Consider the following 22,787-nt stretch of genomic DNA (forward strand, 5'->3'; position numbering starts at 1 on the left):
CTGAAGCACTATATCCCTTTTATCCATGTCAAGATTAAAATCTCCAGGAATTAATGCAGCAACCTCAGATGCCGTTGGTGTGTTGTATGTCCTTCCGTCTTTAAGTCGATCACTAATAATCCTCATATGAAATGCATCTTCTGGATTAGTATCAAACCGATCTTTTGCTGATCTAAATTGTTGAACATACGGATTCACATCATCTAACATCTTGATCAAAGCCTCGATGATTTCTTTCTTCAAAGTATCTTTTGATTTTACTTTCCCACTCATGCTACCATTGCTGTGAAATTTCAGAAACATAAAAAATTATAAAGGACATTGTTGGGACCAAACTGTTTACTTAATCTCCTATGCTTATGCTTTACATAAAATCGAATTAACTTTAGGTACATAGTTTACCTCAGACATTTCGCCCTATTTTCCAACTCATTATCTGTGTCCGCAATATAGAGCTGACCAAATTTGGCATTAGTACCATCTTTTGGAAACAAACTGCCTGCTAGATGGTAATTTTATCCTTGCAATTGAAACATATCAGGACCTATTCCTTTCATCACTGATCTCTCAACTTTGCCACCAAGTGAAGTAAATGAGAAAACCATATTGTAAGGTCTCAAATTTCTCTGAAAGTGTTTACTTAGTTTATCATCCCCTTCAAGCAATCTTTTCAGTACATCCGGAGGATCTTGTAATAGTGGCAATTTTACTTGACCTTGCATACAGCAAAGAGTAAAAGTAGGAGTCCGTGCATTTCTGCGTTTGTTAATACGCTCTCCGTACCACATAATAGCGCCACAGTGACAACATGAGTATGTTGGATCACCCTCATCAATATACGCTGTATATGTTAATAAAGAACAAAATTTACTTGTCAAAAAATCGCTCAAAGTGAATAATGACCATAGGGTCAAAGTAAACATTCTTGATGTATCTATATACCTATAGATATTGATCGACCAGTCATTTTAGAAACAGTCTCTTTGGAAAACATTGCTTTTCTCTTCCTTTGATGCTTGTTGCTACATGTTTTTTCTCCGATAGAATGATCTACAATATCTTCATCCAGTTCAGACTCAGAACTTTCCTGAGAGCTACAATCAAACTCTAAATCACCATCAAGTTCTTCAATAATTCCTAAAATGAAAAAAGGTCAAAGTTAGGACACCAACTAACAAACTCCAAGTAGCTACTTAGACTTTGTACAAACAGTCAAACCTCCAAAGTCATCATCACAATCATCGATTGCTTCGTCATCATCAGGAACGTTATCTTCGTCTCTATCATTGACAGTTTTTGATGGTGTATCTTCAAAATCAAAGGCAATCGAGTTAGATATACTGGCAATATCATGAAGAAGAGCACGTCTGTTCTTTTGCTGCTTATTTGAGACAGTTTTAAGTCTTGTTTTTATGTCTGTTGCCTTCAGAACTTGAGCTATATAATAAAATAAAAACGAAGCATCAAAGATACATCAAGGATTTGCTAATAAGTTTATGTTAATGTTTAAAAAGATAAAGACAAACTTACAGTTCAACGACGTCAAACAACTACTCTGGTCTGGAGTGTTATTAGCTTGGTCTGAATCCAAGCAAACACCTTTAACAAATTTGCAGACGACTATATCAGTATATAGACTCATAGGAATGCGTTTAAATACTGAAACATATGGCCTTAAATAACACTTACCATTGCGTCTTCTGCGTTTGTTACTTGGTGTTTTTGGTGTGCTTGTATTCACACCTTCTTTAGAAGCAGTATTGGTAATATCATCAAGAGCCATACGTTTATAATTTTTTAAGTTCCCCTGGATTGGTCTCTGTGTACTGCCTAATACTGTATTGTTGCTAACTTGAGCTATATAAAAGACACAATGGAAAGTTTGCTTAAGAACATAATAGTTTGTATGTGTAAATGATGTCTTTACCAATTTAAAATAGATAACAACAAACTTACACTTCAATGAGGTCAAACAACTTCTCTGGTCTGGAGTCTTAGTAGCTTGGTCTGAATCCAAAGAAACACCTAAAACAATTCGAGACTTGTCACGATTTAGTTTGAATCGAGTAGGAAAGCTTAAAGGCAGTGTAATTTCATGTCTGCTAGAACTATTACCGATTTTGTTTCTGAATATGTTTCTTAGGGTTTTTGGTGTGCTTGTAATATGACCTTTAACTGAAGCATTGTTGGTGTTTATTGGTCGTTTTTCAAACACCCCAAATAACCTTTTAAAAACAGAGCTGATTTCAACAGATGACTGCACATCCTCCCGGGCTAAGCTCTGTATTCTTGAGATTGATTGACTTTCAATGCATTTTTTCTGATATCTGATGTCCATCTCAGGATAGTTAGATGGTCGTTCATTCTCCTTGTCATCACAGGAATGCTCTCTTTTTCTTTTCATACTGTCTTCTCATATATGAAAACCAATCTATTGTTCTCAACTGTGACTTCTACTCTGTAATGACTATTGAGAAAGAGATGACTAAGAATAAAGAATTAAACCTAATTGATTATGATATCGTTTTGTATTATACTATTAATGTGATTTGGTGAAATCCCAAAGTTTATGAAATATTGAACAGATTTATATTTTATGGTAACAAAATCATAACAAATATCTTGTAAGTAGATATTGTATTAATTAGTTTATTAGTTTGAGTGTCATTATTATTAACTTCTTATATAAATTCATCATCGGATCAGGCTTAATATAGTTGATACCCCTGCAGGTGAATGGTCGGACAAATTCTACATACACAGGAAGCTATCGATGATTAAAGGTATCTTATGTTTTTTTGTAATTATTTAAGAATTAAAATAGTTCTTGAAAGGCATTTCTTAATTCTTAAACGTGAAGTGAAGATCTGTTAGAATGGTTGTTGCTAAGTTGTTGGTTAGACATAGAATGTATAAAATCAGTTTTTTCTGATGACCAATTTTGAAAATCAGTTGAAGTATATAATAGGCAAACTACCTAGATTTGTTTTGGACGTGAGTCGAATAAAAATCCAACTTTATTGAATAAATAGATGAGGGAATTTCAAATGTAACAAAACCAACACGAAATTTTAAAAAACGAAAGAGAAGATCATAAAACAATAAAATAAAAGTTATGCAAAATAACTCCTTATTAGGTGGCCATAACTTCCACTAATCAGTCTTTGTCTTCTCCACCTTTATGATATTAGTGCATAACTTCTTAGATGTAGATGTCATGTCCATTTGATCACACTCATCTTCCTTACGCTTGTTACTTGGGGTGGAAACATCTTCTGATGAGTTCTCATTGATATGATCAATTGCAAGAAGCTAAAAAATAATTAAAACATTAAAACAATATAAGTTATTCCCGTGAGTACTCTATTCATAACTCAAGTCAAATATGGAAAAACCACTTACCTCTCCACCAGATAGAGTTGAGGAATTGGTCTCAATTAATGAAACTGGTTCTGAGACTGATTCGATCCTCTGAATATACTCTCCAGACCAAACCTCAGAAACCTTAAAAGTCTCTGATCCATTTAAATTGTCAGTGCTTATTGCTAGACCGAAACAAAAAGATTTTCCAACCAAGTCTCGAATAGGCTGAGGAAGGATTTCTGGGTCTTCAATCTGTTACAAATATTAAACAGATTTCGGCTGGTAAGATCATTCAAATATTAGCCTATATGTTAAACTGTTAAAGTAAAATCACCTCATCAAATGAACCATCCCAAAGTTCAACAGCTTTGCTACCAATAATTGTTTTAGCTACAGTGTCAAGAAGCATCAATATGCATGTCTCAGAGTCATCTTTCACAACCAAATGAAGCTTAAACCTGTAAAGTTCACATATCACAAGTTACAGCAAATTTGTTTTATAATTTAAAAGCAATACACTAATTTTTGTACTTACTTTGGCTCGATAGTTGAACAGGCTCCACGACACATTTCACAATAAAATTGTGGCTTTTCAGATTGAATCATCTTACCAGTAGATTTCCTACCAATCCTAGTAAGACGTAGATTGTGTCTCTTACACCCAAAATAGAACCAACCCCAGTCTGTGTCAATTGTTTCAATTGAACAAATGATCTTGCAACTGTCAACCTATATGGTTATAAATATATAAATTTAAAACTCTTATGATAAGGACCACATTAACATCCAGATACGTAACGTAGTATTATTACCTCAAAACTCTGTAAAATCTCAGAAATACATCTCACGTCTACCTCATTCCAATCGTGAGCAACCCTTGTGATTATCTTCTTTTCATTACTTTGATCCAAAATACCTAGGGGAAGAGGATCATTCAACATCCTGATCAAAACAATAATTAGTACGCCAAAGTTGAAAAATTTTAATAGAGCCAAAATCAGCAATATATATTTCATACTTACTTCTGTTTAAAATCGATAGCTTCCTCCATTGTTGGATTGAGAAACACAAGTGAAGCATCAAATGCATTGGTTATTTGTTTTTCTCCTATTTTATTAAATAAAAATATTCAGAAAATCTTTCATTAATACTTTGGGAAAAGTACATATAAGATGTGGAGTGTATACCTCTGTATTCGCTGATTTTTGCAAACCTTATCAAGCATATAATACTTTCATCATTAGCTTCTTCCACCGATTCAAATTGCTCAGCATATTTTCCCCATAAGCAACATGCCACTTCATGACCACTGAGAGAAGATACCGAAATTTATTGAAACTTAGGACACAAAATGTAAAAATAATTATTAAAAGCTATTACTGAAACTACCTTGTATCACGCAAACGGAAATGAACTCTTTTTGTGTCATTTCCCTTAGCTTGGACCATAGCTACTGGTCCAAGATCAGTAACCTGTCCCATGATATCTGTGTCAATAACAAATAAAGATTTACTTCATTATAATAGTTAACAACTATATATATACAAAAAGTAAAAATCGTTATGTACACATACCAATTAGAAAATGGGGTTTCAGCTTTCCATTACCAATCTCCTCGTAGTTAGCCAGATTAAGGAAGTGATTATCATTCCGATAATCAGAAGGGGTTATTGATGTGTCTCCTATGATTGTCATCTTGTACTGCTGCGTCGTAGGTCGATATTGACCCACTCCTACCCCAGTTATTTTCACGGTGTCAATGACCTTCCATTCACCAACACGTAGGTAACGTTGAACACGAGTTATTTGAGATCTCTTGCATGATGCTTGGATTTTAGCACCCTTTTAAGAAAACAGAGTAGAATATGAGTAACTATTAGATGAGAATCGATATACATATGCATATATATTCTGTCAAAGGAAATGTATCTTACAGTTTGGTCAACCAGGACGCACTCAAGAGTATCTCCTCCATAGCTGGTGGTTTGTTTCCAGGAATGAAGCAGTTTCAGAGTGAGACGCCATTCATCTCGGAACGGTTTGAGATCCTTAATAAGACACATTTTTCTTTCGTTTGACATGTTTGCTGTGAGACCTCGATCTCGATGTTAAAGTCTTTGAATGTAGTCTCAGTATATATAGATGGGTGAAGAAATATAGGTTAAGCTGTATTTATGGCGAGGATATATGTATCACCGATATTTGCTCCTTTCTGTTTTTGACGAAATCATATATATTGTAATATATGTTATTGAAAATTAGATACTATTGATCTTGTTCACGCGAAATGTTCGCTCAAATTATGGAAGTTCTATTTAATTGGTTAAAACTTTTTAGGATATCTTGCTATTCAGTCATAGATATTTCCTAAATATCTTCATCATAAATCGTTAGGGTATATACTATTTTGTTCCTATTGATGCTTTTACGTGGGGAGAAGGTATTCATCGATCAGTTACAGTGAATAAGATCTTATACGATAAGAATGAGATATTTAAGGTAACTATTTTTTTTTCAAAATTCAAATCGATGGGTTATAGAATAAATGGATTTCGATGGGCTTTAGAAAAACGGGCAGACGCAACAATTTAAACAAACCCTGTTTCCAAACAAATTTATTTTTTAAACTACTAATCAAGTTTCCAAACAATCCCATTTTGTACTCTAGTTTTAATAAGATATAGATATATATTCCTCATTTTACTTATCCAACAAATGTTGGTTAGCGAATTTTCCAAAATTGACACGACTTTTTTATTTTAATTATTGCGATTCTCCCAATATAAACCCAAAAGTCGAGGGAAGAATCAAGAGAAAAGGACTTCAGCGAACGTCACCGTTTCACTTGAGACCTTGTTAACAAGACTTGGCGATTATCACAACACACACATTTGGCGTCTCTCCGTCGAGATCGAGACTTGGCTTTCATCTCCAAAAAAAAACCCTTATGGAGCTTCTCCGATCGAACTTGTCTAGGGTTCAGATCCCAGAACCCACCCACCGCATCTACAAGCACGAGTGTTGCCTCTCCTTCGATACCCCGGTAAACCCTCTCACAGCTCGTTTTCTTCTTACTGACTCATTCGACTGATGTGTGGTGTGGTGATGATTTTTACAGAGATCGGAAGGAGGATTGTTCGTAGACATGAACAGCTTCCTTGCCTTTGGAAAAGACTACGTTGCTTGGAATCACGAGAAGACGGGGAATCCTGTTTATCTCCACATCAAGGAGACTCCCAAGTCTGTTCCCGAGGATCGCCCTCTCAAGAAACCTACTCTCCTCGCTATAGGTATGAAACATTTAATCCCTAACTGAATTGCAATGGGCGTAACTGTTTTATGAGTGAACTTTCTCATTTGAGGATTTTCTTACTTGTAATTTCGCAGGAGTTGATGGCGGATTTGACAACAGTGAGACTGAGTATGAGGAATCTTATAGCATAGTCATACTTCCCGACTTTGTTTCACTTCCTTTCCCTTCTGTTGAGCTACCAGAGAAGGTATTAGAGAAAGGATTTACAGCAACATGATCTATGCATGTGTTAAGCTTTTTTAATTTATTTCGTGATTATAATAGGTGAGGATTGCGGTTGATACTGTTCTGAGTGCCGTTGGTGCTGAGCGGAGAGAGCAAGTTGCACTTGCAGCCTGGACTGCTGACGAGAAGAAAGCTAGTGAACATGCTTTGACGCTGCAGCAGATCAAGAGCGGCGTTGTCGTTCCTCCCTCCGGTTGGAAATGTGCCAAGTGTGATAAGAAGGAGAATCTCTGGCTTAATCTTACCGACGGGATGATTCTCTGTGGAAGGAAAAACTGGGATGGGACTGGTGGAAACAACCATGCTGTTGAGCACTACAAGGAAACAAGCTACCCTCTTGCTGTAAAGCTTGGAACTATCACCGCTGACTTGGAATCAGCAGGTAATGGAAACTTGTCTTGTTTTCTTAATCTATTCGGGGATTGGAATAGGCGTGAGGTGATACCTTTTGGACAAATGTTATATGTGGTTGGAATCTCGTACGTACATTATCAAAATAAAGATGAATCCGTATTCACTGTTGTGAATAGATAATGTCAGTTGACTGCTAGCTCTTTCGGCTGGATAAGGGGGACTTCCTTCATCACTTTGTTTTTATGTGTTCATTTTCATTTTCTTGGGAGGGTTTTAATATCTTCTGCACTTTCGGTTGCAAATTATTTGGCAGATGTGTATTCCTACCCGGAAGATGACAGTGTTTTGGACCCACTCCTGGCTCAGCATCTGGCCCATTTTGGAATCGACTTCTCCTCGTTGCAGAAGGTCAGTATGGTCTAAGTCATGAATTTCGTAAACTGCGTTTTTATTAAAGGCTCAATCTTAGGTATTCTTGTAGTGTTGGGGTTTGTATAGATACCCTTTCTGGGTCACATTGGTCAAGTGCTGGTTGTTCCAGAATGCTTCTATCTTGAGCTCTCTTTTTTTTCTCACTATCAACTGCCACAAAACAACCTTGTTCATCTTGTACATACGTGGCACATGTATGAGGCTAAATTTCCCATTTGCCAAGAGCAAGTAGACTCACATCAGTGTTATTGCATACTATTTTATGCTATTTCTAGTTCTACTGTCCCTGTTTACTAGTTTATTGCTTAAAGATATGTTATTTTGATAAAGCTTCTTTTATCTGAATAATCTCGACTTTCTTGGGTTGTTTGAATCAATCTTTACAGACAGAAATGACAACTGCCGAAAGAGAACTTGATCAAAATACGAATTTTGATTGGAACCGTATACAAGAGAGTGGAAAAGAATTGGTGCCAGTTTTTGGACCTGGATATACTGGACTTGTCAATCTTGGCAACAGGTATTCTTTGTAATTAAAATCTTATCAGGGATCTCATTTCCTTGTTGATGCCTTATGCCCGTTTCATTTCCTTTGCTAGTTGCTACTTGGCAGCTACGATGCAGATTCTTTTCTCGACCCATTCGTTTATTTCAAGGTACTATTTGCAAGTAGATGGCATCAGCCTTGTTTCCTTTTATTACTTGTATTACTAAGGCAAAACAAACCTTGTGGAATCCACTGTAGTAACTAAAGGCAAAACAAACCTTGTAGAATCCACTGTAGTAACTTCTGGTACTAAAATTGTTGCAGATACTTCTCACATCAGAGCTTAAAGTTGGCATTTGAAATGGCTCCTGCTGATCCAACTTTGGACCTCAATATGCAATTGTGAGTTTCTGCTAGAAAAATTATTACTATGTTTTATACTCTTGAGTTTCTGTTATCATACGGTTAAACTTTTGACACACTAAAGATAAAAAGGTTCTAACATTATATTTGTGGATGCTCTGTATCTGCATGATCCATCCTCAAGTTTTTGTTTATATGCATGATCCATCCTCAAGTTTTTGTTATTTCTCCGCTTGGTTCAGTTTGCTGTTCAGTTTGTTTATATGCTGTTCAGTTTGTTTTAAATCTGATTTCCATGAGGAAATTTGCATGTCGGTTTTGCATATTCATTTCCTAAAATTTTGGTGGCAGGACAAAGCTTGGACATGGTTTACTATCTGGGAAGTACTCTATTCCTGTAACAGAGGTATGGCTATTTAAAGAGACATATATTATCCAAACCACCGCATTTGGCCTCAGTACATTGATTTTCCCATTCTTATAAATGCAGAAGGATGCTGCAACTGCAGAAGCTGTAAGATTCTATTTGATATGTTTATTAAATATCTTGTCCATATTGTCTTTTGAATAAAATATACATACGCAAAGATGGCACACATTGTTTTGTACTGTGTTGATTTCTAATGACTTTACGTATTTGCTTGTCTTTAATCGATAACAGAGGCAAGAAGGAATCCCTCCTCGCATGTTCAAATCGGTAGTTGCTGCTGGCCATGGAGAGTTCTCTTCTATGAGACAGCAGGTGAAAACCATGTCTTTTGGAATGTTAAGAATTTTGACTGGTGCTCCTGTCTACACATCTCTTTATTGAATTCATTAAAATTTCACACTAACTAGCACCATTCTGTTTTGTAGGATGCTCTCGACTTTTTCCTCCACTTGCTAGATAAAGTTGAGCGTGGCAACAACACGAGACCAGATTTAGACCCCTCGAGGAGCTTCAAGTTTGGAGTAGAAGAAAAGATCCTGTGTTCATCTGGGAAGGTCTCATATAATAAGAGGGATGACTGTATTCTTTCTTTGAACATTCCACTGCAGGAGGCAACTAATAAAGGTATATCTTGTTCTTCTCTGTTCCGCTTCCTTTTATCATTTGGCCTGTTTCTTAATTATGTGGTGTTTTGTTTTGCTATACCTTTGGTGATCAAGATGAATTAGAAGCCTTTAACAACCAGACAGCAGGCAAAGGACTGGAAGAAAATAATATGTGAGTTAGTTGACTCAAGTTTAGTGTATTTCATTTTCTCTGCAATATCTAAGATATTTATTCTAAGCAGGTCAACTGATGAAATTGTACGCCCACGAGTTCCTTTAGAAGCTTGTCTAGCAACGTTTGCATCACCAGAGCAGATTCATGATTACTATAGCACTGCTCTGAAGGGAAAGACAACAGCTATCAAGTATGATGTTTCTTTTCTTAGTGAATCCTAGCACAAAATCAATGTATTCTAATGTCTTTGAGTGGGTGAACATTTATGCAGGACAACTGGTTTGACATCTTTCCCAGATTACTTGGTCTTGCACATGCGGAAGTTTGTTATGGATGCAGGCTGGGTGCCAAAGAAGCTTGGTCTCTTGCTGAAACACTAATCCTTTTAATGTTTCCCTACTTGCATTATATATACAAATGCTTATTATATTTTTTTCTTGATTTACTGAGACAGATGTGTACATTGATGTTCCGGATGTAATTGATATCAGCCACATGCGCAGCAAAGGGCTTCAACCTGGAGAAGAACTGTTGCCAGATGGCGGTATGTCACTAATTTTGTAAAAGAATGCTATTTCATCTAATTCGCCTGAATAATGGTTGACTTAATTCTGTATACAGTTCCAGAAGAAGTGACGGAAACTGCACAGCCTGTGGCCAATGAGGAGATAGTTGCACAACTCGTCTCAATGGGATTTAACCAGCTTCATTGCCAGAAAGCCGCCATAAATACGTCTAATGCTGGGGTTGAAGAGGCGACGAACTGGTTATTTTCTCACATGGATGATCCAGGTAACTGAATATATTTCCAGGCTTGATTTGACCAACCTATAACATGATGATGTATTAAATGTTATCATAGATATCGACGCACCAATCTCCCATCAGGCATCTGACGTTGACCAATCAAGCGTTGATACCTTAATCTCCTTTGGTTTTGCTGAAGAGGTTGGTCGAAAGGCACTCAAAGCCTCGGTAAAGTCTTTCTTTTAACGCTTTTGGGCAAATTAAATGTAGTTTTTGGTGGAATCTTTTTTTTTTTGTCTCATTACTGACATTATTTATATTCAGGGAGGAGATATAGAGAAAGCAACAGATTGGATATTCAACAACCCTAATGCATCTGTTTCAGACATGGACGTTTCCTCTAGCAGTTCAGCGCAAACTCCAGCTCAGACTGGACTACCAGACGGAGGAGGGAGTTAGTATCCTGAATACTCTTTATCACCTTATCACCTTCCAAAACGTAATCAGATCCTAACTCTAAAAGCTTCCAAAAAAATGCAGGATATAAGCTGTTTGGGATAGTAAGCCACATGGGAACATCAACGCACTGTGGTCACTATGTGGCACACATATTGAAAGAAGGTCGTTGGGTCATATTCAATGACAGCAAAGTAGGTATCTCGACAGATCCTCCTAAAGACATGGGTTATCTCTACTTCTTTCAGCGTCTCGACAATTGATTAGGGAAACCGAGTGAGTGTTGAAATTTTATAGATGGAAAAGAAAAGAAACGAAAAGAAGAGACAGAAACTAGTCCCTTTCTTTCTATAGAACTTTTAGGGTTTTATGATTTTGGATTGGGTTATGAATTGTTTGGTTTCCCAGTTTTTACTTGTCGATTATGGCAAAATTACTAATTTTGGTCTAGTGATGATAAAAGCATCAAGAACAGGTCTCTTTCTTTTGACTTCGAAAATTTGAAGATTAAAATGTCACACTTAGGCCTGGGCGTTCGGGTACCCGTTGGCATTCGGATCGGGTTTTTCGGGTTTTCAGATTTTTGGGTTTACGCTTCTAGGTCCCATACTAAAATTTTATTAGTACGGGTCGGGTTCGGATAATAACAGTTCGGTTCAAAATTGTATTGCATCATAAAACCCTTAAAGTAATCATATATCGTACGGATTCGGTTTATATCGGTTCGGTTCAGATATAACCAAAATAAAAAACAAAATTTTTGAAGTAAAACATAAAGAAAAACATCTAAATTAAATAAAAATTAATTTATCACATATAAAATTGATAAAATAACAATAAAATGTTAAATCAAGCATGAAAACAAACATCATTTGTAAACAATATGTATTGTCTTATAGATAGTAGACTTTTTATTTCAATAAGCAAATTATAAAATACTTATTTATAACTAATTGTGTACTTAAAGCATTTATTAAAATTTTAATATTCATTAATATATATCATATTACCACAAATATTTAATTTAATAATTGAAATACTTATATATATTTCAAAATATTTATATTGACTATTAATTTCGGATTTTTTGGGTTACTCGTTTGGGTTCGGTTAATAACACTTCGGGTTCGGATATTTTTTGTATCACCCTACAAGATCCGTTCGGGTATTTTTACGTTTCGGGTCGGATAACAAATCGAATTTTCCGGTTCGGGTTCGGTTCGGATTTTGGGTTCCGGATTTTATGCCCAGGCCTAGTCACACTCATGCACTCTGATTACAAAGCTTCCTCCATCTCTCTTTTTTTTTTTTTTTTTTTTTAATATTAGGCTGATCTCCACTTTGCCACATTTCAATTTCATATAGCATACAGTAGTAATCATTTTTGGTCATACATCCAAGAGAAAATATAGGCATCGTCCGTATAAATTGGTATGATGAGGCGTCTGCTGCCTTTCTGGTTTAAGTCTCAGAATCCAACCGAACTCTTATAGCCCGTATCAGTGAATCTGATCCTAAACTCGAATTTAACTCCGATCCTATCTGAAAGGATTTTATTCTCCGGTAGTTTGAGTGTTGGATGTTACTCAAATTTAACCCAAACCAATTATGCTAAAAGTATCTAAAAGTTTGAAAAACCTGAAAAATCTCAGTTATAATTTAAACAATATTGGAAGATTCTATTTAGGCTCTGTATGTTATAAATCTCATTACACCCCAATTAATGGTAACAAATTATTTTACTTATAATTTTGTATCTTTATAATTTTGTTATATTACGACGGCACCATAGTTATTTTGCATGTTGCCATTCGGATCTTCGAAACAAATATTCTAAATATAAATATATAAATAATTTAATAAAAAATAATTTAAATATAAAATATTGTTTTTTACTTTTAGTATTCAGTCATATACTATTTTTTCAACATCTACCTATGTTATTGACCACATTTATGAATATTTTAAAATCGGTCTAATATATACATTTTATTAATTATTGAATATGTATTCTCTCCGTTTCAGATTACTTGTCATTGTAGGGTAAAATATTTGTTTCAGAATAAGTGTCGTTCTATAATTTCAATGCAAAATTTATTGATTTTATGTTTTAATATATTTTTCAATTGATTGAAATATAGTTAGGTTTATTGGTAATGATGTTTTTATCTAGTAACTATATAAAATTAAATGTTTTCTTAATCTGTGTGCCGAATTCTAAAACGACAAGTAATCTGAAAAGAAAAAAATATTAGTTTTTGAATAAATTTAGGTTTAAATAAATATTTTGGATAACCTGATAAAAACCCATCAGATGACAAATAAAAGAAATATATTTCGGATAAAAATATCCGACATCATCATTAAAAAAAGCGCGAAGATTCAAAAAGTTCAAGTTTAAATTATCCGACTCGAAACCGAACTGACTCGAGCTCACCTGTATAAAAGGGGATATATATCCGGATTCGCAAATCCCATTTAGATTCTAGGGATCAAAAGCTAAATAAAACACTCGTCGCCACTCTAATCTCAGAATCAGCAACACGAATTGATTCTTTTTCCTCTCTTAGCAAACACGTGTTTCTTCAGCATCTCGATTTTCACGGAAAAGAAAAACAAAAATAGATTCTTTTGCCGTCATGAAGAATTTGTTTCCGTTTTCGGACGCTCTCTCACTTCGTTCCACATTAATCTCTCGCCGTTATCTCGTCTTTTTAAGAGGTAAGCGATGATGGTGTTTCTGATTCTGAATCCGTTACAGAGAGAGGTTTAGCGGTTGATGACGAAACGGAAACCAGATAGAATTGAATTATTGATTTGATGTGATCACGAGGGAATTATTTAATGGATTTGTTGTTGCTAAACTATTAAAATTTAGAAACCAAATTGTGAATTTTCGTTTTCAAAAAGGGTTGATGAAGGAGGGTCACGGCTGGAAGAAGATTATGAGTTTGTTGATTGTTGCCGAAGCAGAACACACCTCACAAGGTTAGTTGGTTTCTATTGTGCATTGATTAGGCATTGGGACATCATCAACAATGCTTTTGTTGTTTCCTTTTATTTCATATGTTTCTTCTTTCTGCCAATTACACTGAACGTAGTAGTTCTGCATATATATTATTACTAAACCTCTGTTTTAGATAAAATGACTATTTCTATGCTTAAGATACAAATAATGATTCTCATCTGTTCTGCATGCGTGTGGGGGTGGGACTTGCTGCTCTATATGAGATCAAAGGGACCCTACATTTTTCTAAAAACTCTCCTTTCTTAATTGAAATAATTGATCTTTTTGTCCGGAAAGGTTTTCACAATGGACCCATTAATTAGCCATCTAAACCCACAGCAAATAAGTTTTCTATGCCCACTTCAAGCCTACTCTTTAAGTTTTCTTTTAAGATCTGCATTTTATCATTCATTGTTGCTCTTCCTAAAGTCTGCATTTTCTGAATTCTGTATTCTGGAAAATGGCGGAATCCATAGCTCATTTTCTCTCCATTTTTAGGAACTCATGGCCAAAATTGCGGGTACATATGAATGCTCACATTTGACACTGTAATATTTTTGTGAGAGGGTTCATTTCTAAACCAATGCATGTATTAGATTGTACTCTCTTTATACACTATATTCCAGTTAATTGAAATATCAATTTGTCCATATGAATAAAGTTCTTCTTGCTTAAATAGACTTGCAAGCATTTCCTCTAGTCAAATCTTAAAACAAAATTATTTAGCAACTAAATTAAAGCCGTTGACGGCGTTAATACTTTTGAACACTTTCAATCATTCCCTCTGGTAAATATCCGAAAAAGTAACAAGTTAACTATAGTTTTCGAGTATATAGCAACTCTATTATGGTATTCAATATGTTTATATGTGTATCTATGATCTTGTTGTGAATGCAAACAAAGTCTCATATTAGAAGTTTAGGCAAATAATGTTTAGTATATAAAAGGATGTCCACCAACTCTGATTAGTACGAGATCTTTTGGTAAAGGGCCCAATAGCAAAGCCATGCGGTCTTACTTCTTAAGCCCAAAGTGGACAATATCGTACTAATTGGCCTAGGCAGGATTGGATATGGGCTCGAAAAATCCCAACAAATCTGAGTTTTGCAACATGATAATTTGTTAGATTTGTTTCCTTTGGTTAGGATTAGGTATGATCATTTATATGTGGTTCTGATTCTTTAAAGATATGTAACAGACGCCGATGAAACAATTATTTTGATTCCGTGGTGACGGATTTTGCTTCTGCAACAAATTCTTGATTTTGCGTTGGTGTATAATGATTCTCCTTTCTCTATCTAACAATAACTTATTTATTATCATGACATGATAATTTTCTATGCGGTTTAGAAAATAAAAGCCATTGGTTTTAGAAGGCTTAGCCCCCTAGGCGCCGCCGCCTAGATCGCTTTTTAGAACACTGGTTTAGATCATATTTCTAGGCTCTTTGTTTTTTTTTTCAGTTTTTCCTTATGCATAGATATGAAAGAAGGCTTTGATGCATTTTCCTCTCTATTAAGCCCTTTTGCTTGGTTCTGATGGGTGTTTGGTGTTTGTTAGCTCTTTTTTGGTCTTTATCTGATGGATACCAATGGGTAACTATGTTTTAGAAGGCTTAGCGCTTAGGCGACACCATCTAGAACACTTTTTAGAACACTGATTTAGATCATATTTCTAGGCTCTAGGGATTAGTTTTCAGTTGTTAGAAATTATCATTTTAAGTTCTCATGCATAGATATGAAAGAAGGCTTTGATGCAATTTCCTTTTGCTTGGTTCTGATTGGTGTTTGTTAGGTGTCTTTTTGGTCTTTATCTGATGGATACCAAGGGGTAACTATGTTTATGTACGAGTAGTTACCAGTTGTGTGCTGCTCACAGTCAGATAAATACACATACATGTTGCACATATATCTGTTTCTGAAACCTTTTTTTGTGGACTAATCGATGTGTTTTTTTGTCCATGCAGAGCCTTAGCAACAAGAAGCAAACAAAAAATTGGTCGCGACGCGAGCTCAGCATCGCAGGCGAGTGGCATCACTGACATGGAATAAGGTAGAATCCAACCAGGATGTCTTTCAAGACGTCTTATCTCGACTCTCAGTAAGGTCTATCCGTTCATTCAAAACGGTTAACAGATACTGGCATGCCTCAGTTAGCAACAAACATTTTGCTACGATACAGCTCGCTCAATCGAGAAAGAAGCCCTCATACATAGCTTGTCCTAGAGTAGACAAGGCTATGAAGTTGTACTTGTTGAAGCCAGGGAAGTTCAACTATCGACACCATGCTACAGTTGATCCTCCGGGAAGAAGCGCCGATCACCACATGCACATGATAGCATCGTTCAATGGATTAGTATGCTGCATCAACCAACTTTCTGATGAACATGAAGTAGATTATCAGATATGGATCTGCAATCCTTCTACTGAAGAAACTCTGCTTCTTCCTCAAGGCAGACCATCTGTTTGGACTGAACCAAGTATTGGAGTTGCATATGGTCCTGACATTAGCGAGTACAAAATTTTCCGCATATTCTGTGTCGGCAAGAGAAACGCTGGAAAAGGGGATTATCTCTACGAATGTGAGGTGTATTCATCTAGCACTGGTGCATGGAGGGGCATCGGCCCTGTGCTTCATCTTCCAATGTATGTTTGTTTCAGTCCACACAGATCCGGTCATGTCTTTGCAGGAGGGAAGATCTACTGGCTGGTTTCTCTGGAAGATCCTGCAGGTATAATGCTCTCTGTGGATATGGAGGAGAACTTCGAAGTTATGGAGCTGCCTTACTATTCAACAGAGCTGCGTGAAGAAGACAGGATAACAGTTGCTACGTATCTGATAAACCTGGGAGGATCTCCGTCACTGGTAGTTCTACATGCGGATTACTTTGACGTATGGGAGTGGAAAGAAGCTAGTTGGGTATTTGTAATCGCAGATGAGTTTGATTTCATGGACTTTGCTGAAATTGTATTATTCATGACCTCGTCAGAGAAGGAGATCCTGTTTGTGACTGACTCGCACTTGTGGACTTATCATTTGGATACTAGAAAGTGGAAAAAAAGGGGCAGGCCTCCTACTCGATTTACGAATCCTGCTATCTTCCCCTTCACCGAAAGCCTTCTTCCATGTAAGCTCTCTGTCTGTAAATAGTCTATATATACATGTATGTACGATAATATGTTTCCTTCTTCATTGCCCTCTAATACAATGTGATATGTTGTTTTATTGAGCCAGGCAATGGTGGGGTGAGGCTAGAAGGAAGGTGAAGAAGAGTATTTATCATTTCTGGCTTGCTGGTGGTGATGGACAAAGTCTTTGCTTGGTGGTGCTTGATTTATCTTGCAGAGGCTGTGTTTCTCACTGGATACTCTGTTTTTATTTTCCGTTCTAAAACTTCTCATTTCGTTTAATGTTTCTGGTTTGCATCATGTCCTAAACTTTTGGTTTTGAACTTTGTGTTTTATCGTTTGTTTCGGTTTGTAAACCGATATCAACAGTAATAAGCTGTGTTTCCGAACCAAGGTTTTCATTTATATAAAAAGGGAAGCGTTATTGATTTGTCCAGGGCCGGCTTAAACAGGACAACCGCCGGCTTAAACAGGAAAACTTTTGCGACCGTCCCAAGTCCAATATTTTGTTCTTCTATTTTTAACAGGTAAACAATTTTATTTAAATCTCTTATATTAAAGGAGAAGCATTGTAATAAATTCGTTCACACTAAACCGGACACATGTCACATGTAGAGAGATTCTCAGCTAAACTCTACATAAATATGTTCACACTATGTACTTTACGTTTTTTAATATAAAACTTACATGCATGGTTTTTCTTTACGTTATTTTTACTGTTTACGAATAGAGTTAGACAAATTATTCATAAATTTTTGATTCGATTCGTTATCCATTTTGATTCGAACCGAAAAATCCGGATATCCGTTACTCTACGAAGCAAATCAAATACTAAAATGCAATAACCGTAAGAAAAACAAATAAAAAATATCAATATTTATAGGTACAGATATCCAATTTGATCCGTTATATGCATATATATATATACATACATATATTTAAAGAATTATATATAAGTTATATATTATAGTTTATATAAATTTTACACTATTTTTGTTTTCAAATAATTTCATTTTAAGAATTTTATTTTTCATGTACTATTTTGAAAAAATGTCATTTAATATTAATTAACAGTATCTTTATATATTAATCAACCATCTTTATATACTTTTACATACACATACATGTGCACATTGACGTGATCACCTTATAACTAAGTATTTATCACAACTGAAATATCTAATTTTTTTGGAAGTTAAAATATTATTTTTCTTAATGCTTCTTTCACTATCGAACAAATTGTAGTAAAATGATTTGTCCTAATAATTTTTTTTTTTTAACTATTCTCCGTTTAGAAACTATAATATGAAACCATTGGTTCGACATCATGACTATCTAATATTCATAACATAAAAACAAACAAATAATAGTAATTTTTTATTATCACAGGAAAAAAAACCAAAAACATCAAACATTTTAACCGAACAAACCAAATAAATATTGATTTAAAATGATAGTTATATTTTAGGAGATTAAAAACTAAAAAACAACCTAAAACCAAACCGATATCCAGATTAAACAGATTAATGTCTCATTATTAAAAAATAATGAAACTAATAATCACGTTCTGTGCAAGACGCGGGTTATTACCTAGTAAATACTTATAATAGTTTGACAAAAAAATTTATCAGTTTGCTCAAAAAAAAAAAATTATCAGAAACATTTTTAAGAATATAAGAAATTAAAGAGTGTCTCTCTACAAACACATCCAGTAACTATCTGGAACAAAGGAGCTTATCATGCCGGTTCCTGCTTTCATTGTAATCAATTGAGGCACTTAGAATCGTTTGGCTATGCAAGAGTTTATGATTCTCTGCCGGCAGGAGGAACCTCTTCTTTGAGGCCTTTCAGATGGGAAGTGAAGGCCTTTCAAAATTTTCATTGACAGCATGGACACTAAAAATGGGTTGGTCAGCCATGATATAAATAAATTACTACAGTCTCATCAATCATGTTTGGAAGAAAAAAAACTACTAGTAAAAAACCAGAATTTTGGTCGGAAATTTTATAATTGAAGATTTTTAACCTTTTCCCATGATATAAATAAATTTTCAACATTCCAGAAAAAAATATTTTGAAGTTTAGGAAAAAAATCAAATGGATAATGGTAAATATCTTTTCAGTGTAGTACGTAACACTAACAAAAAAATATATTTTTTGAATTTTTCATAACTACAATTTCCATCACTCTCTGATCATGAGATATACTCCCAAGACTATCTGCTAAATCTATGACAATTTCTCAATGTGTCTTGAAAGTTGAAACAATAAAATCCTTACTTTACACTACAAATTTCACCGAATCTTTCCTAACCATTTTTTCAAAAAAATAAAAATAAAAATTTCCTAACCATTTAAGGACTCCCTCTGTTTCTAGACGCAAAGACAAATTGCAATGGATTTTGCATCTAATCTTGACAGCAGTATCTCAATGATAAAATTGAGGTAAATCGTCATTATGAACGATTGTGTGTTGTGTATGAAATTTTTTGGTGATTCTACAAATTGTTCACGGATGATTTTTGCATTGCTGCTTTTGAAATATTGTAGTTATCTTTTGGTTAGTGTTGTATACAAAAATATTAATCGTAATGTATTTGACCATGTTATTTTGTAAACCTCAGCATTCGTTTCTGAAATAAAATTTTACATTTTTAGCAAAAAAAATATTATGTAGATATGTAACGTGCTAAACAAACAACTTTTGGTGGCGGCGGGGTGAGGCTAGAAGAGTGGGGAAGAGGATTTATCAACTCTGTTTTGTTGGTGATGATGACAAATGAACAAGGAAAATTTGTCACTATATACACAAAAAAATCCCAAATTTACTAATTAACTAAAATTCCCCTCTTTTTCCTACTTACTCTTCTTATCTTTCTGGCCCTGGGGCGATCTGATGCATTATTGGAAATGTGATTCTAAAATTAACAATTTCTTAGCACACATTCTTATACGCTCTCTGCGCGACCACCTATGAAACCAGAGTCGGATACCAAAACTACCTAAGGACACCTCTTCTTCTTCTCCGGCCATCTTCCTTTCTTTGAATGAATACTTTTGGATTTTGATCTTCTTACACGTTTCTTCATACTGAAACCTTGATCGTTTGACTCAATTTTTTCTTTGGTAAAAAGGTTTGGTCGATAACTTTTATTGTTATTGTCATTTTTTTCCTCTCGCTGTCATGCATTTCAGGTAAAAACGATGACGACTACTGAATGATTCATAATGATACCTTGGAACTCACGCTATTCATTATGTATATTCATTTTATTCTACATTTTTTTCAATAAGCTCTATCGGCTGATCCAATAGACCCTAGAAAAAAAACACTTAGTGCTATAAAGTAGACCGGATACCATACCGCCTAACCTAACCCTAGTTTGAAATACTCTTAACACCATATTTGTTGCCACACAAAGATGCATTGATTGTAAAATAGGTTTTTTGTGATGGATAAATTTAACATTTATTCAAAAACAAATCTGCATATTTTACCAGTTAGTTTTACTTTACTGTTGTTATGTTTTTATTCCGCTCTTTGGTCTTTGTTTTCAAACCCATATATAAATTTGTCTTGTACATTTTTAATTGATTTTCAAATATATTTTGTTGATAGAGAAACTAATATTGCATATAGTTGAAACAAAACAATAATAGGATCAATTATTCAATGAAGTACTCGGTCGACTTGAGAAGCTACAAAGAAAAAGACGAACAACACAAAAAAGAAACAATAAAAGTTCAAGGAAAAAAAAAAAACTCAAAGCAATACTAATGAAAGAGTAAATAAAACCAACAACAACAAAGAAGCAAATGAAAATCAAAAGCACCAAACAGTTCAACAAATAGCAAATAAAACAAGCAGATTCGTCAAAACACAAACAGGAAAATAGCTTCTTAATGAAGAAGATGAAGAAGAGTCAAATTTTTTCAACCTAATCCCTTTCTTATTAGCTTTAACTCCATCCCCGTTGACTCCAACTTCAGCACCAACGTCGACCCCAAACCTCCTAGTTTTCCAAAACGAGTTCTTGTACCTCACTTGTGTCTTCAGGTTTATCCGAAAACTCGCCAATCCGTTAGGCAAAACCGCTTCTAAAACTGTCTGGTTGTTCAGAGGCACAACCTGACCCCACTTCTTGGCTTTCTTCTTGCGTCCCTGGTAGAATCTTGGCACCGTGTAGTTAGCGATGAATACATAGGTGACGCTGGAGAAGGAAAGGTGGACGTCGTCATAGCTAGACGAACCATGAAGTTGAGAGTGGTGTTGAGTCGTGAGTTTAGGGTTTTGTTGAGGGCTGGAACGTAAAAGTATTCGATTGAGCATTTTGGAATGTCTGAACCCGTTGGACGTAGATTTATCCAAACTATGAGAATGATGAGTCCAGCTATGATGATTAACCAAAAGCCGAAGCGCCACCAGCAACTTGGGGCTCTTCCTTCAGCTTCAAGACGACTCATTTTTTTCTCAAACTTTTGATATTTTGGCAACTCAAAGACACGACTAAATAAGAGCCTGGAGACAGATTTAAAAAATATAAAAAATTAAATTAATTCATGCATGATTGATGATAAATAATATAATTCGAAGACTTCTAACGGTCTTATATAAAAAGACCAAAGCTGTTTCCAAAACAAATGTATATACAAAGACCAAAACGGAATGTTCGTCTTTGGTAAGGCCAAAAGGGATGTTCAATAACAGATCCCATTAATCAAACCAAAATTTTGACATTGTAAAGATCAAATGGTTTATACATTTTATTTGTTGGATACTCATTTCTTAATTACCAAAAGATCGAAATCCTTTAACAAGAAAAAAATAATACCAAAAGATTGTGCACTGAAACCATATGTAATTCCTATAGATCTTAAATCACATCAAGTATCCAATAGTAGTTTCGTTATAAGCATCACCTGATGGTGTGATCCCTAAACTTCATATTTAATATATTTTTTCCAGTTAACTAAAAATACTTGATTATATAGCTTATAAGTAATTACTAACTTATATCATTTACAGATGCATTTTTCTTTCACATTTTCACTAAGTGAAGGTAAAAGAGTTTCACCTGCCTTCAGGTTAAGTTCGATTATAGTTTTTTTTGTGATATATTCAAACACATTTCAGTTAGACGAGTCTACTCAATAAAGAACTTCCCCAATTTTTCACGCCAAGAACTTCCCCAATTTTTTAAAGATGGATTTTGAAAAAACACGCTGAGAAGAATATTTCAATTTGGATAAGAGATTAATTTAACTATTTATAAAATATTTGAAATTTTACTATTTATAAATATATTTATTGTTTTTCTGTGTTTTAATCAATTCGAGGAACAAAAATATATTTTCTTAAAGAAAATTTCAGCGTACTTATCTCTATAATATTATTTGAGAAGTTAATTTCCTATGTGTCGCTCTCACGTTAGTTAACTCTCACGATGGTTAAATACACTGATACTCTTAATAAATTAATTTATATTTTAAATACTATTATTTATTTTTTTATTTAGTTTCCTTTTAAAAAATTTCTAGAAAATATACACATATAATAAAAAGGAAAATTTTTATAAAGTTAAAAAAAAAGAATTGAAAAGTGAAAATATATGTATGTATAATATAATTTCATAAAAACGGAAAGTTGACAAAATAGTAATATTACATTTAAAAATATTTTAAAATAACATAAAATATAATTT

The 22,787-nt window shown here is 34.5% G+C and overlaps 3 protein-coding genes and 1 pseudogene across 5 annotated transcripts; 2 read left to right on the forward strand and 2 right to left on the reverse strand.

Moving 5' to 3' along the window:
• Positions 1-3,153: 3,153 nt before the first annotated feature.
• LOC106345062 (replication protein A 70 kDa DNA-binding subunit C-like) lies at positions 3,154-4,844 on the reverse strand. The gene is made up of 8 exons (XM_013784327.1): positions 4,753-4,844; positions 4,551-4,672; positions 4,386-4,470; positions 4,176-4,305; positions 3,899-4,092; positions 3,698-3,821; positions 3,403-3,615; positions 3,154-3,312 (listed from the first exon to the last, which is right to left on the reverse strand). Exons 1-8 carry the CDS (start codon positions 4,842-4,844, stop codon positions 3,154-3,156), a joined length of 1,119 nt encoding a protein of 372 aa, XP_013639781.1.
• A 1,363-nt stretch (positions 4,845-6,207) lies between these two features.
• Positions 6,208-11,440, forward strand: LOC106295998 (ubiquitin carboxyl-terminal hydrolase 14). 2 transcript variants are annotated; one of them, XM_013732035.1, is made up of 20 exons: positions 6,208-6,406; positions 6,482-6,653; positions 6,751-6,863; positions 6,941-7,283; positions 7,569-7,663; positions 8,074-8,207; positions 8,287-8,343; positions 8,499-8,576; positions 8,889-8,943; positions 9,028-9,051; positions 9,199-9,279; positions 9,393-9,591; positions 9,687-9,744; positions 9,815-9,937; positions 10,019-10,107; positions 10,202-10,291; positions 10,369-10,539; positions 10,610-10,722; positions 10,819-10,948; positions 11,035-11,440. In XM_013732035.1, exons 1-20 carry the CDS (start codon positions 6,311-6,313, stop codon positions 11,211-11,213), a joined length of 2,400 nt encoding a protein of 799 aa, XP_013587489.1. In that variant the 5' UTR covers positions 6,208-6,310; the 3' UTR covers positions 11,214-11,440. The 2 variants fall into 2 exon arrangements, with proteins under 2 accessions (XP_013587489.1, XP_013587490.1); XM_013732036.1 differs by having other exon boundaries at positions 9,031-9,051.
• A 2,013-nt stretch (positions 11,441-13,453) lies between these two features.
• LOC106293570 lies at positions 13,454-17,482 on the forward strand. 2 transcript variants are annotated; one of them, XM_013729249.1, is made up of 4 exons: positions 13,454-13,671; positions 13,861-13,938; positions 15,924-17,084; positions 17,192-17,482. In XM_013729249.1, the coding sequence occupies exons 3-4, from the start codon at positions 16,196-16,198 to the stop codon at positions 17,221-17,223; spliced, it is 921 nt and encodes a 306-aa protein (XP_013584703.1). In that variant the 5' UTR covers positions 13,454-13,671; positions 13,861-13,938; positions 15,924-16,195; the 3' UTR covers positions 17,224-17,482. The 2 variants fall into 2 exon arrangements, with proteins under 2 accessions (XP_013584703.1, XP_013584704.1); XM_013729250.1 differs by lacking the exons at positions 13,454-13,671; positions 13,861-13,938 and adding an exon at positions 15,149-15,231.
• A 3,414-nt stretch (positions 17,483-20,896) lies between these two features.
• Positions 20,897-21,550, reverse strand: LOC106343910 (annotated as a pseudogene).
• Between the last annotated feature and the right edge of the window lie 1,237 nt (positions 21,551-22,787).

This window comes from Brassica oleracea, chromosome C5 (genome assembly GCF_000695525.1).
Source record: "Brassica oleracea var. oleracea cultivar TO1000 chromosome C5, BOL, whole genome shotgun sequence".
NCBI classification, from domain to species: Eukaryota; Viridiplantae; Streptophyta; class Magnoliopsida; order Brassicales; family Brassicaceae; genus Brassica; species Brassica oleracea.

Excerpts from the sequence above, each read along its gene's own strand:
- LOC106345062 (XM_013784327.1), bottom strand. The coding sequence starts at position 4,844 with ATGGGACAGGTTACTGATCTTGGACCAGTAGCTATGGTCCAAGCTAAG. Across the intron at positions 4,306-4,385 it reads GCTATCGATTTTAAACAGAA|GATGTTGAATGATCCTCTTC; the intron begins GTAAGTATGAAA and ends TGTTTTGATCAG. Across the intron at positions 4,093-4,175 it reads AGATTTTACAGAGTTTTGAG|GTTGACAGTTGCAAGATCAT; the intron begins GTAATAATACTA and ends ATAACCATATAG.
- LOC106295998 (XM_013732035.1), top strand. The coding sequence starts at position 6,311 with ATGGAGCTTCTCCGATCGAACTTGTCTAGGGTTCAGATCCCAGAACCC. Across the intron at positions 6,864-6,940 it reads CTGTTGAGCTACCAGAGAAG|GTGAGGATTGCGGTTGATAC; the intron begins GTATTAGAGAAA and ends TGATTATAATAG. Across the intron at positions 9,938-10,018 it reads GGAAAGACAACAGCTATCAA|GACAACTGGTTTGACATCTT; the intron begins GTATGATGTTTC and ends ACATTTATGCAG.
- LOC106293570 (XM_013729249.1), top strand. The coding sequence starts at position 16,196 with ATGAAGTTGTACTTGTTGAAGCCAGGGAAGTTCAACTATCGACACCAT. Across the intron at positions 17,085-17,191 it reads CACCGAAAGCCTTCTTCCAT|GCAATGGTGGGGTGAGGCTA; the intron begins GTAAGCTCTCTG and ends TTATTGAGCCAG.